Genomic DNA, 12,495 nt, shown 5'->3' with positions numbered 1-12,495 from the left:
CATTAAACTCTGAGGTCCCCAGATCTGTGCATCTAAACTGAAGTGAAAAGTCTGTATTCACTTATTCATGTATGTTTAATTGATATAATAGAGAAGTATGTGACTTTAACCAATATTGCATTTAAAATAGTGTATTATTGTCTTTCACTATTTTTGTGAAATTCAACTTAAAATAGTTTTTAATAAATTCTTAAAGGGATGAGTAAATTGAACAATGTATGTCTCAACACAAATGAAAGCTCTTCAAACCTTAAGATGTGATAAGACTTTTTTGTTCTTAAAAAATTCCTTCCAAGTAAATGTAAAGGCAGAAAGAGGAAAATGAGTTTTAAGGGAGAGTATATTCTAATATAACTCTAAGTAAGATATTTATTTATTTATTTTTTAAATTTATTTGACAGATAGACAGTGTGAGAGAGAGTCTGAGAGAAAGGTCCTCCTTCCGTTGGTTCACCCCCTAAATAGCTGCCACGGCCAGAACTACGCCGATCCGAAGCCAGGAGCCAGGTGCTTCCTTCTGGTCTCCCTTGCGGGTGCAGGGGCCCAAGCACTTGGGCCATCCTCCACTGCCTTCCTGGGCCACAGCAGAGAGCTGGATTGGAAGAGGAGCAACCGGGACTAGAACCCGGCCCCCATATGGGATGCTGGCACCGCAGGCAGAGGATTAACCAAATGAGCCACAGCGCCGGCCCGATATTTGTTTATTTTAATGAATGAGATGTGCTTTCTAGAGTACAGGGAAAAAGTAAAGATCTCTAAAACCCACATTATTTCCCTAGGAAAAAAGTTAAACATGCCAACAGATGCAGAAGTGGAACATTAGGATGTTTAATTAGCTGTGGATATTATGTGGTTTACTCTCCTTTTATGAAAATTCTATTCAACCTAATATAAATAGTATCTGCTGTACTCAGGACACTGTAGGGGTTCTATGAGGAAAACAAAGATGAGTATGATTTGATTCCTGCCATCAGGGAGTTTGAAACCAGTAAGACACAGGTTGGGGGTGGGTGACAGAGCTGACAGAACAATTATAAGTGAGGGTATCTAGAACTGCTTACAGGAGAAGCAATATTTGACCTGGATCTGAAGAGTGCTGAGGATTATCACTTTCAACTCATGTCTTTAAATGTGTACAAGTGGATTCAGAAATTAGTGATACGAAAGTATATAGGGGTCTAAGACTGTTCCTGCTGCTATAATAAAATGCCTTCATCTGGGAAATTTATTAATAATATTGATTTTCTGCAGTTCAGGAGGCTGGGAAATCCAAGATCCGCAGATTCAGTGCCCTCTGAAGACTTGCTCCCCGTGTGCAGGAAGGCGCCATGTTGCTTTGTGGTCATGTGGGGAAGGGGAGAAGACGTGTAAGGGCCAGCAGCTCTCTGAAGTCTCTTCTAGGAGAACAGAACCTCAGGACTTAATCCCTTAATTCCCCGAGGCGCCGCCTCTTAATACGACCCCAACGGAGACTAAGTTTCAACATGAATTTTGGAGAGAGACCAGATGTCTCAAACACAGCAGTATGCACATGTCTATGTCCTTGTCTCTTTCTACCAAACTGTTCACTAAGAAGGTTTACAACTTGATTTCTAAAATACCATTCTCCACTAAAAAGAATCAAAGCTTCTTGGAGAAATTCAGAACAGGGGTTAGGAAACCAAAATGATCCTGTAGTAGCTTGTTGTGCCAGGAACTAAGGGAATGTTCAAAGAATAACAGAGACATGACCACAAGACCCAGAAACCAACTTGAAAGGGTTCCACTAGCAAAAGCATTATAAATAATAATGTAATCATAACCCATTGAGTAAGAATCCAAGATCCCATGCTGACATAAATAGTGATTAAAGCAGTGGGGGAGAAGGGAAAGCCTTTCTTCAGTTCTCAAAAGCACTGTCTAGTGTAGAAGGAATGATGGAGTTAGAAATCAGCATCTGGGGGCCGGCACTGTGGCATAGTGGGTTTAGCCTCAGCCTGCTGCGCTGGCATCACATAGGGGCGCTGGTTTGTGTCCCAGCTGCTCATCTTCCAGTCCAGCTCTCTGCTTATGGTCTGGGAAGGCAGTGGAAGATGGCCCAAGTACTTGGGCCCCTGCAACTGCATGGGAGACCTGGAGGAAGCTCCTGGCTCCTGGCTTTGGATGGGCTGTGCTCTGGCCATTGTGACCATCTGGGGAGTAAACCAGCAGGTGGAAGACCTTTCTCTCTGTCTGTAACTCTGACTCGCAAATAAATAAATAAAATCTCTAAAAATAAAAAAATAAAAAAAATCAGCATCTGGCAACCATTAAAGTAATAATTGATTGCATATATGTTAAAACTGGGGCAGGCATTTGGCCCGACAATAACAATGCTGGTTAAGATGCCCATATCCCATATTGGATTGCTTGGGTTCAATTTCCAGTTCTGCTGCCGATTCTAGCTTCAGGTGCTTCCAGCAAAGGTGCATGGGATGGGCACATCGCCTGCCACTGAATAACCTAACCTGCATAGCCTGAAATTAATAATGAGAACCAGCCAACAAACTCTACTTCTAAGGGTTATGTCTGTGGGGAGCAACTCGGACTAGACTAAGTTACTGGAATTAAGACTTATTCTATGCATCTGCTCTCCCACAATATGGCGCTGAGAAGGGAGAAACAGCTTCTACACAGCTGCCTCCAGTTCAACCAATAAACTGTAGGACCTGCTCCTGATTGGAGGAGAGCAGCGTACTCGGCGTGTGGGTAGCAGAGTTGGGATTGGCGGAAGAGGACTATAAAGGAGGAGAGAGACAACATGCACCAGGAACATCTAAGGGGAACATCTAAGAGGAACACCTGTGCAGCCCCCGAGAGAGCCGGCCGGCGGTGTGCCGCTCCCCCACGGAAGTGGGGAATGTGCCAGGGGGAACCGCCCTTCCACGGAGGTGGAAGGGACGGTAGCCAACCCGGGAAGGACCAGCAGCCAACCCGGGAAGGACCAGCAGCCAACCCGGGAAGAACCAGCAGCAAACCCGGGGAGGGCCGAGCAGACAAAAGAACAACGCAGGGTCCAGTGTCGCTCTTCCACGAAGAGGGGGAGCGACATAATGGTGCCGTGACTCAGATGTGAAGCCTAGGCAGGGTTTAGTGTCGTTCCTCCACGAAGAGGGGGAGCAACATAATGGTGCCATGACTCGGATAGGAAACCTAGGAGGGAAGAAACGGGAAGAAGTGGGAAATTACCGGAGAGAGATTAGCAAAGAGCCTAGGGAAAAGCCGGACAGAAAAGGTGCCGGAAGAAGCTATCGAAAGCCTAGGCATAGACTCGGATACGGACTGTGGGAAAGAAGTTAGGATTTAAAGTGAAAGCAAGAAGAAACTTAGACTCAGATACGGACTGCAGGTTGAAAGTGAAAGTGAAACCTATAAGAAACTTAGACTTGGATACGGACTGTGGGGAGAGGCCAGGAGAAATGAGGGAGGAATATTGTTGGAAGAAAACTTAGGGAAACATACCGGGTAGAGAAAAATGTTAGGGAGGTGGTGAGCACCTGTGGGCGGCTAGCAGCTTATGCGCCGCAGGTCACCGAAGACAGGCACAAATTAACATCAATAAGTCTCCCCACAATACCGCAATGAGAAGGCTTGGATTCGGTCTGCCTGATTAGTAAGGCGATAAGCACCAGCAGGCAGCTCGACCAGAGTATGAGCTGCAGGTCACCGAAGATAGGCACGAACCAACACTAATAAGTCTCCCCACAATACGGCAACGAGAGGGCTTGGATTTGGTTTGCCTGATAGGGCTTGTAAGCACCTGCATGCAGTTCTAGCAGAGCAGAGCATGCGCTGCAGGGCACCGAACTCAGGCACGCATCAGCGCCTAAAAACCTCCTCACAACATGGCGAAGAGAGGACCCGGATTCGGTTTGCCTGATTGATAGGACTTGTAAACACCTGTGGGCAACTCCAGCAAGCAGAGCAGAGTGTGTGCCATGGGGCACCGAAGACAGGCGCGTATCAACGCCAAAAATAAAAAGAAAGGGGGATCTGTGGGGAGCAACTCAGACTAGACTAAGTTACTGGAATTAAGACTTATTCTATGCATCTGCTCTCCCACAATATGGCGCTGAGAAGGGAGAAACAGCTTCTACACAGCTGCCTCCAGTTCAACCAATAAACTGTAGGACCTGCTCCTGATTGGAGGAGAGCAGCGTACTCGGCGTGTGGGTAGCAGAGTTGGGATTGGCGGAAGAGGACTATAAAGGAGGAGAGAGACAACATGCACCAGGAACATCTAAGGGGAACATCTAAGAGGAACACCTGTGCAGCCCCCGAGAGAGCCGGCCGGCGGTGTGCCGCTCCCCCGCGGAAGTGGGGAATGTGCCAGGGGGAACCGCCCTTCCACGGAGGTGGAAGGGACGGTAGCCAACCCGGGAAGGACCAGCAGCCAACCCGGGGAGGGCTGAGCAGACAAAAGAACAACGCAGGGTCCAGTGTCGCTCCTCCACGAAGACGGGGAGCGACAATGTCCATAACTGCCCTGTGTTCTTCAAAAATATCAAAGTCAGGAACATTACGAACCACAGAGAAAGGAACTGTTACGGATTTAAAGGAGATGAAAGAAACATGACAGCTAAATGTAGTGCATGATTCTAGAATGGATCCTGAACCAGAGAAAGTTTTGCCTTCTCTTTTTCTATAAAGACATTAAAAGGACCCTCGGTAAACTGTGAATAAGATCTGTGGATTGGATAATGGCATCGTATCACTGTTAGTTCCCTGATTTTGATTGTTTTGCCACGTTATAAGAGAGAATGTTAAAATGACTTGTGAGGAAATATACCGTGAAGTATTTAGGGATGAATGGGCAACTTACTTTATAGTAGTGTAGGAAAGAAAAAGTATATAAACAAATAGAAACACACAGGTAGAGAGGAAAGTTGGTAGGGAGAGTGATAAAGCAAATATAAAATGGACAGTTTGGGGAAGAGTATTTAGATATGCATGGTTCTCTTAATGTTTCTGAAAGTCTGAAGTTATTTTAAAAACTGTCAATTTGAAGAGACTTGGTTCCATTGGGTGAAGTCAAGCAGGGAATGAGCCTTCATTGTAGAGAGAAATAAGGAACCAGGGCTTAGGGTGGGAAAAAGCAAGGTATTGGTGAATGGCATATTGTACATGAGTGTAGGTGTAAAAGCAGTCTATCAAAAGTGAGGGGAAAAAAAAAATCAAGTTTTTAAAAGTCTAATGATGAAGTTAAAAAGGAAAGTTGTTGAAAGAATGCATAGCAAATGGCTGTTAAATTGTTTGAAGGCCTTTTTTTTTATTTATTAAAGATTTATTTATTTATTTGAAAAGTAGAAAGAGAGAGAGGTCTTCTGCCCGCTGGTTTACTCGCCAAATGTCTGCAATGGCCAGTGCTGGGCCAGTCTGAAGCCAGGAGCCTCTTCGAGATCCCCCATGCAGGTACAGGGGCCCGAAGACTTGGGCCGTCCTCTGCTGCTTTCCCAGGCCATAGCAGAGAGCTGGAATGGAAGAGGAGCAGCCAGGTCTTGAACTGGTGCCCATACGAGATGCCGGCATTGCAGGCAGCGGCTTTACCTGCTTTGCCAAAGCCCCGCTCTTGAAGGCCGGGTGTTATGGCCAGGCACTTCTGTCATAGGTATAGAGTCATGAATATAGATGAACACACCCCAGCTTTGTAATGATGGGAACCTGTGGGAAGAGAGGGAAAGGCCAGGGAGGAGAGCAAGAAGATAAGGATCTTTTGTCCATCTGTGGTGTTTTTCCCTTAGAAATATACAGGTGTAGACCAAATAGTTCAATGTTTGGACCAGGAACAAGGGTCTGTATTTTTTTGTGTGTTGTAAAACATTTTTTTTTTTTTTGGACAGGCAGAGTTAGACAGTGGGAGAGAGAGAGACAGAGAGAACGGTCTTCCTTTTGTTGGTTCACTCCCCAGATGGCTGTCACGGCCGACACGCTGTGCTGATCTGAAGCCAGGAGCCAGGTGCTTCCTCCTGGTCTCCCATGAGGGTGCAGGGCCCAAGCACTTGGGCCATCCTCCACTGCCCTCCCGGGCCACAGCAGAGAGCTGGACTGGAAGAGGAACAACCGGGACAGAATCCGGTGCCCCAACAGGGACTAGAACCTGGGGTGCAAGTGCCACAGGTGGAGGACTAGCCAAGTGAGCCGCAGCGCCGGCCAAAATTTCATAATTCTAAAAAAAAAATTGAACAGCAAAAGAGACCTATCATTTCTGAATGGGGTGGTACAGGGGCGCTGTGGTAGGTGAGACTGGGAAGATGGCTAGGTGAATACAGATAACAGCAGGTCCACAGATAATAGATAAATGTGGGTTTTATCTTACTTGCAGTGGAAACTTTTCCCCCAGACAAGTGAGGTGTTATGCATATTTAAAATTAACAAGTTGAGCAATGAGCTTAAAAGAATCTTATTAGTTAAATCTGTTCGTAGAGAAGTCTCATAAAATGGTAAAATCATGACTCCCATACATTTATAAAACTCTTTAACACATGTTAATGATTTGTTAGAACCGATTCAAACGAGAATCTAAAGGAAAGATGTTCATAAATCAGGAATGTTGAAATGAATGTGTAAATGAGGCAAAACCTGTTGAATGGGAGAGAAAACGGTTGGATTTCCAGAAGGCATAGAAATTGCATGCCCATAAGAATTAGTTTACAGGGCCGTTTCTGTGGTCTGGTGTGCTAAGCTTCTGCTTTTGGTGCCGACATCCCATTTGGACACTGGTTCGAGTCCCAGCTGCTCCACTTCCAATCCGGCTCTCTGCTATGGCCTGGGAAAGCAGTCAAAGATGGCCCAGGTCCTTGGATCCCTGCACCCATGTGGGAGACCTGGAAGAAGCTCCTGATTCCTGGCTTGGATCAGTCCAGCTCCAGCCATTGCGGCCATTTGGGGGAGTGAACCAGCTGATGGAAGACCTTCCTCTCTGTCTCCTTCTCTTGTAACTCTGCCTCTCACGTAAATAAGTAATTCTTTTAAAAAATAATTAGTTTACATTGCTGTCACGCACCTGCAGTTATGAAGTGGCTCACAGAGCTGGTGGAGTCAGATAGCCCTGGATAGTTTGCTGTATGTGGATAAAACAGAGACTTCAACAAGTTTGTGGAGAAAATTGCATTAAAAGTTCCTTTTTCATGCAAAATGTTTGAAATCCATGCTTAGTTTTTTAATAAGTATGCATTTTCTGTGAATTTTTTGAAGGACTCCCCACCCCAGCTTTCCCTGAAGACAATAGGTAAACTTTTGTAACTCTCCTTTGTTCGGGGAGCCTTAATGGAAAGGATTTTCTAAAGTTGCATAATTTTGAGGATTTCAGGGGGTGGATCACATGTTTTAAAATGCAGCACATAAATACAGAGCAGTCCTTACAAGTCAAGTTTCATGGGATAGGAAAATTAACATGTTCTGTCTTTGAAGGTTAAATCCCTTCATGTTGTAAAATTTGTGTAATGATGCCATTTATAGAAACTTGCTGATGCATCTTGGATAAGTGGTTTTTATGGCTGGAGCTCCAGAGCAGCCAAATCAGCAGCTCTAGGTGATTATAAGGAAATTATTGGCCTAAACGTCAATCATTATTCCTTTGATGAGGAGAGGGGCATGGAAAATAAGGGATTCTTAATACTCTTATTCATGTTGAAAGCCTCTCTAAGTTATTCTAATGTAATTTCTTGTATGTAAGCTGTAGAAGTAGTTTAATGGAAGATATGGTGGCAGGCTATGAACTGATTAAAAGATTTAACCAGCTTAGAGGCTAGACTTAAACTGTGATCAGAAAAGCTCACCTAATGAGACTTCTGCTCTCTCTTTACTCACAGCCTTTTGCTTAAAGCTGTTTCCAGTTTGGAGAATGGACTATCATTTTTTAACTCTTAATTCTTTGATGTGTTTTCCTGACTCATGTCACAGCTTTTTTTCTGTATCATAACTGGATTAGATCTTGAGGATCTGCATAAACCGCTTGATTAATTTTTGGAATGTGTGCTTTAGTTAATTCTAGACCTAGTCTAACTTTTTTCCGCCCTATAGAAGAAGCTGATTACTAGATTTTCTTTCAGAACTTGCAGTTGCCCAGTAGAGGGCAGCAGTCCCCTTTGTAGCAGAAGCTGGGAACAAACTACATGCATCATCTGTGTTTTGTGTCCCAAAGGCTCCACTTTGGAGCCTTTTGCTTATGTCCACAGCTCCTTAGTGACATAAAGCTCCAGCCAGGGCATAATGGCCGTCAAGCTGAAGTTCCTTATTCAACAACAATATTTCTGTTACTTCCAGCTTGAAGCAAACACATCTCCTGTTTCAGTCACTTGCCTGGATGAAATACGCATTTTGAAGTAAACCAAAATGGAAATAACATTTAAAATTTTTTGTTTTTATTTGAAAGAGAGATAGATTTTTCCATCCTCTGGTTCACTCCCCAAATGCCTGCAACCAACCAGGACTGGGCCAGGCCAAATCCAGGAGTCTGAAACTCAGTCCATGTCTCCCATGTGGGTGACAGAGACCCAAGAAATTGAGCCATCATCTGCTGCTTCTTAGGTGTGTATTAGCAGGAACCTGGATGGGAAGTAGAGTGGAGACTCGAACCCAGGCACTGGATGTGGGTGGCTTCTTAGCCACTATGCCAAATACCTGCCCTAGACAAAGCATTTAAATTAGCCAAAGGCCTGTTTTTGAATTTTGTTAATATTAAAACTTATCTAGAAATACAAGTGATTGAATAGTTTCTTTTTCACCCTCATGAAGCCTTTAGGGGATATCTCCAAGACCCTTGCTACAAGAGTAGCTGTGGTCCTGTAAGTGGAGGGTTATTCTGAGAACCAGAATCCATGTACAAGGAATATTCTGTCTCTTTTCACTAATAAACACTGGTTTTAGGGTAGGTATTTGGCCTGGCAGTTAAGGTGGAGGTGAAGACACCTGCATCTCACACTGGACTCCCTTGGCATTCAGTGAGACACAGCTCTGATTCCTGATTCCAGATTCCTGCTAATCTAGACCTTAGGAGGCAGCAGGTGATGGCCCAGCTGCTTGGGTTCCTGCCACCTGTGTGGAAGATCTAGATGGAGTTCCTTGCTTTGGCAGTCAGTGGGTTTTGGCGAAGCCCAACTCAGACTGTTACAGACATTTGGAGAGTGAACCAGCCAATGAAAGCTCTGTGTGTCTCTGAAGTAAATAAATTAACAAAATTTTAAAATCCCTCCCTGCTAAAGATAAAGATCAGTAGTTTAATGTAGGGGTACGTAGAACCATTCATTCCTTCTTCACATAGCCAGATGCTCAGTGACATCTGTCTTTAACTTTATGGTTTTCATTGTTTTAGAAAGTGCCATTTCAGTGCTTTTATTTCTCTTCCTTCTAAATGTTATTTGATCACTGACTTTACTTGAGTTCAAAAATTCTGAGTAATTTGTATTGTGAATTCTAATTTTAACACTCTAAACTATAACCTTGAGATTTTTATCTGTTTTTCGTATTTGCTGTAATGGTATTGTCTTACCCAAGTGATTTCTTCTTTCTCTCTGTAGGCACCAGAATTTCCCGAGTTCAACACAACAGTCCAGGAAGCTATCAATTCTCTGGGGGGCAGTGTCTTTCCTAAGCTTAACTGGAGTGCCCCAAGGGTAGGAACATATACATAAAGCTCTTACTGTTTGAATATTCTTTACTGGGCTATGCGTTTCATTTTATATCCCTGGAGAGTCTAATTGTAGTCCTCATTCTAGGAAAAATACTGTGGAATTTATGATGATTTTCCTGTTTTATTTCTCCTGCTTTTGCCATCTCTATTCCTGGGTCCTGCAGGGTGGTATGTATTCTGTCAAAAGATGGTTTCAGCCTTTTATGTTGCTGATTTGTTAGAATTCTAAGGAAGTTCACTCTCGGTCCTCCTCAAAACTTGAGCTGTGTGGTTTAGCAGGGAAGTTTTTTTGTACTGACAAGTAAGAAAAATAAAAATGCCACAGAATGTAGAAATAGAGCAGTTTGAGAAATCAACTATATTTTTAAATTGTGTCTTATTTTTTAATATGGCACTGACAGGATTTTTTAAGAGTTAAGGCCTATGGAAAAATTTTCTATTTCTTATAACCCAATAGAAAATGATGTTATATCAGCAAAACTATTTAAGTGGTCAGACTTATTTTCATTTTCAAAAATCATACCCTGTGCCTCTCTTTTTTATTCTAAAACAAGTGATAACTTGTCTTTAATCTGATATATTGTTAATTTTCAAAATGTTTTATATGCACATAGTCTGAAATTTCAAATGAATCTGAAAGCTTGCTACAAAAATCAGCACATCCCAACACCTGTTTTTCCTTACCATTTCTTACTCCCCCGAGATACTGCTTTCAAATATACTTTACTACATTGTTTTTGCTATTTGCTTTTATTTCTTAGTTTTAGGTTTTATTTATTATTGAATTGCTACTTGGAAACACGTATTCCGCCCTCTTTCCTTTCTTATCGCCTTTACTTTCTATTCCACTATCCTTATTATAGGCCTTCCTGAACTCTGGTTAGATCAATAGTGTTTCCAGTTACTGGGATTATGCAAACACTGTGTGCACACATGATAGGGCCTGTACTGTGATTATTTATGTTTTCTTACTCAACAGTTTGTTTTCCCTGGTGTTAATAATAGCCTTGTTTATTCAGCTGCATGGTTTGCTAGGCAAACATGTTGTTTCAAAAGAGTTAAATGTGAATATTCAATATACTATCTTTAACAAGGGGTTCATCATTCCTTTTATTGGAAAAAATTATGAAAAAGTTATGGTACCTTACCTCAAAGCAGTGATACCTGTCTGAGGTTCATAGATGTACCAGTTACCCCGATCTGAGCTTTACACACTGTATACTTATATATTGAAATGCTACTCTGGTCCCCATAAATACATACAATTACTAAGTGTCAGTTTAAAAAAAAGATATATTTAAAAATACACTCTAGCTTGGGAGTCATTCGGGTATTTTTCTTAAAAGAAATTATTTTAGGGCCGGCGCCGCAGCTCAATAGGCTAATCCTCCGCCTGCAGTGCCGGCACACCGGGTTCTAGGCCCAATCGGGGCGCCAGATTCTGTCCCAGCTGCCCCGCTTCCAGGCCAGCTCTCTGTTATGGCCCGGGAGTGCAGTGGAGGATGGCCCAAGTGCTTGGGCCCTGCATCCGAATGGGAGACCAGGAGAATCTCCCTGTTTCTCTCTCTCTCACTGTCTACTCTGCCTGTCAAAAAAAAAAAAATTATTTTAGAAGTTATTTTAAAGTTATAAGTAAGTTATTAAATTCAATTTTAGTTTCTCATAGTCAACTTTCATCTGCATATGAGCAATACTTTATTTTTTTAGAAACCTTTTACTTAATAAATATAAATTTTGAAAGTACAACCTTTGCATTGTAGCAGTATTTCCCCCATAACCACCCTCCCATCTGCAAACCATTCCATCTCCTACTCCCTCTCCCATCCATTCTTCATTAAGATTCATTTTTAATTATCTTTATATACAGAAGATCAACTTAGTATATACTAAGTAAAGATTTCAACAGTTTGTGCCCACACAGACACACAAAGTATAAAATACTGTTTGAAGAGTAGTTTTACTATTAATTCTCATAGTACAACACATTAAGGACAGAGATCCCACATGGGGAGTAAGTGCACAGTGACACCTGTTGTTGATTTAAGAATTGACCCTCTTATTTATGACGTCAATAATCACCTGAGGCTTTTTTTTTTTTTCTTTTTTTTTTGACAGAGTGGACAGTGAGAGAGAGAGACAGAGAGAAAGGTCTTCCTTTACTGTTGGTTCACCCTCCAATGGCTACTGCGGCCGGTGCACTGCACTGATCCTTAGCCAGGAGCCAGGTGCCTCCTCCTGGTCTCCCATGTGAGTTCAGGGCCAAAGCACTTGGGTTCACAGACTCTGATCTTATTTAGACAAGGCCATAATCAAAGTAGAAGTTCCCTCCTCTCTTACGAGCAATACTTTAAATCATTCCTTGCTGCTGAGCTTGGTTGAGGCTTTTTGCTGAAGATGGTAGGTGTGTTATTCATTTGTTCATTTATTTGTTACTTCTTGACTGCCTACTATATGCCTAGTATTTTCTTCCATGTAATGTGGACAATTGGATTTTTTTTTTTTAAGAATTATTTTAATTGAGGGTCCGGCGCCGTGGCTCACTTGGTTAATCCTCCGCCTGTGGTGCCAGCATCCCATATGGGCACCAGGTTCTAGTCCCAGTTGCTCCTCTTCCAGTCCAGCTCTCTGCTGTGGCCCTGGAGGGCAGTGGAGGATGGCCCAAGTGCTTGGGCCCTGCACCCGCATGGGAGACCAGGAGAAGCACCTGCACTGGCTTCGGATCAGCACAGCGCTGGCTGTAGCGGCCATTTGGGAAGTGAACCAATGAAAGGAAGACCTTTCTCTCTCTCTCTCTCTCACTGTCTGTATCTCTACCTGTCAAATAAAAAAAAATTTATTTTATTTGA

General features: G+C 43.0%; 1 protein-coding gene across 8 annotated transcripts in view; it reads left to right on the top strand.

Moving 5' to 3' along the window:
• The window catches only part of CDC123 (cell division cycle 123), a 74,596-nt gene that overhangs the window by 21,187 nt on the left and 40,914 nt on the right, over positions 1-12,495 (top strand). For 5 of the 8 annotated variants that reach the window (XM_070055718.1, XM_070055715.1, XM_070055716.1 and 2 more), the window contains one exon: positions 9,537-9,632. The exons of 2 other annotated variants lie outside the window; for them this stretch is intronic. In XM_070055718.1, the coding sequence (XP_069911819.1) occupies positions 9,537-9,632 (96 nt within the window). Of the gene's footprint in view, positions 1-9,536; positions 9,633-11,943; positions 12,047-12,495 lie in introns of those variants that run through there. One more of the 8 variants, XM_017347683.3, reaches the window with a different exon arrangement.

Source organism: Oryctolagus cuniculus, chromosome 13 (genome assembly GCF_964237555.1).
Source record: "Oryctolagus cuniculus chromosome 13, mOryCun1.1, whole genome shotgun sequence".
NCBI classification, from domain to species: domain Eukaryota; kingdom Metazoa; phylum Chordata; class Mammalia; order Lagomorpha; family Leporidae; genus Oryctolagus; species Oryctolagus cuniculus.
This window is presented reverse-complemented; position numbering and strand designations above follow the sequence as displayed.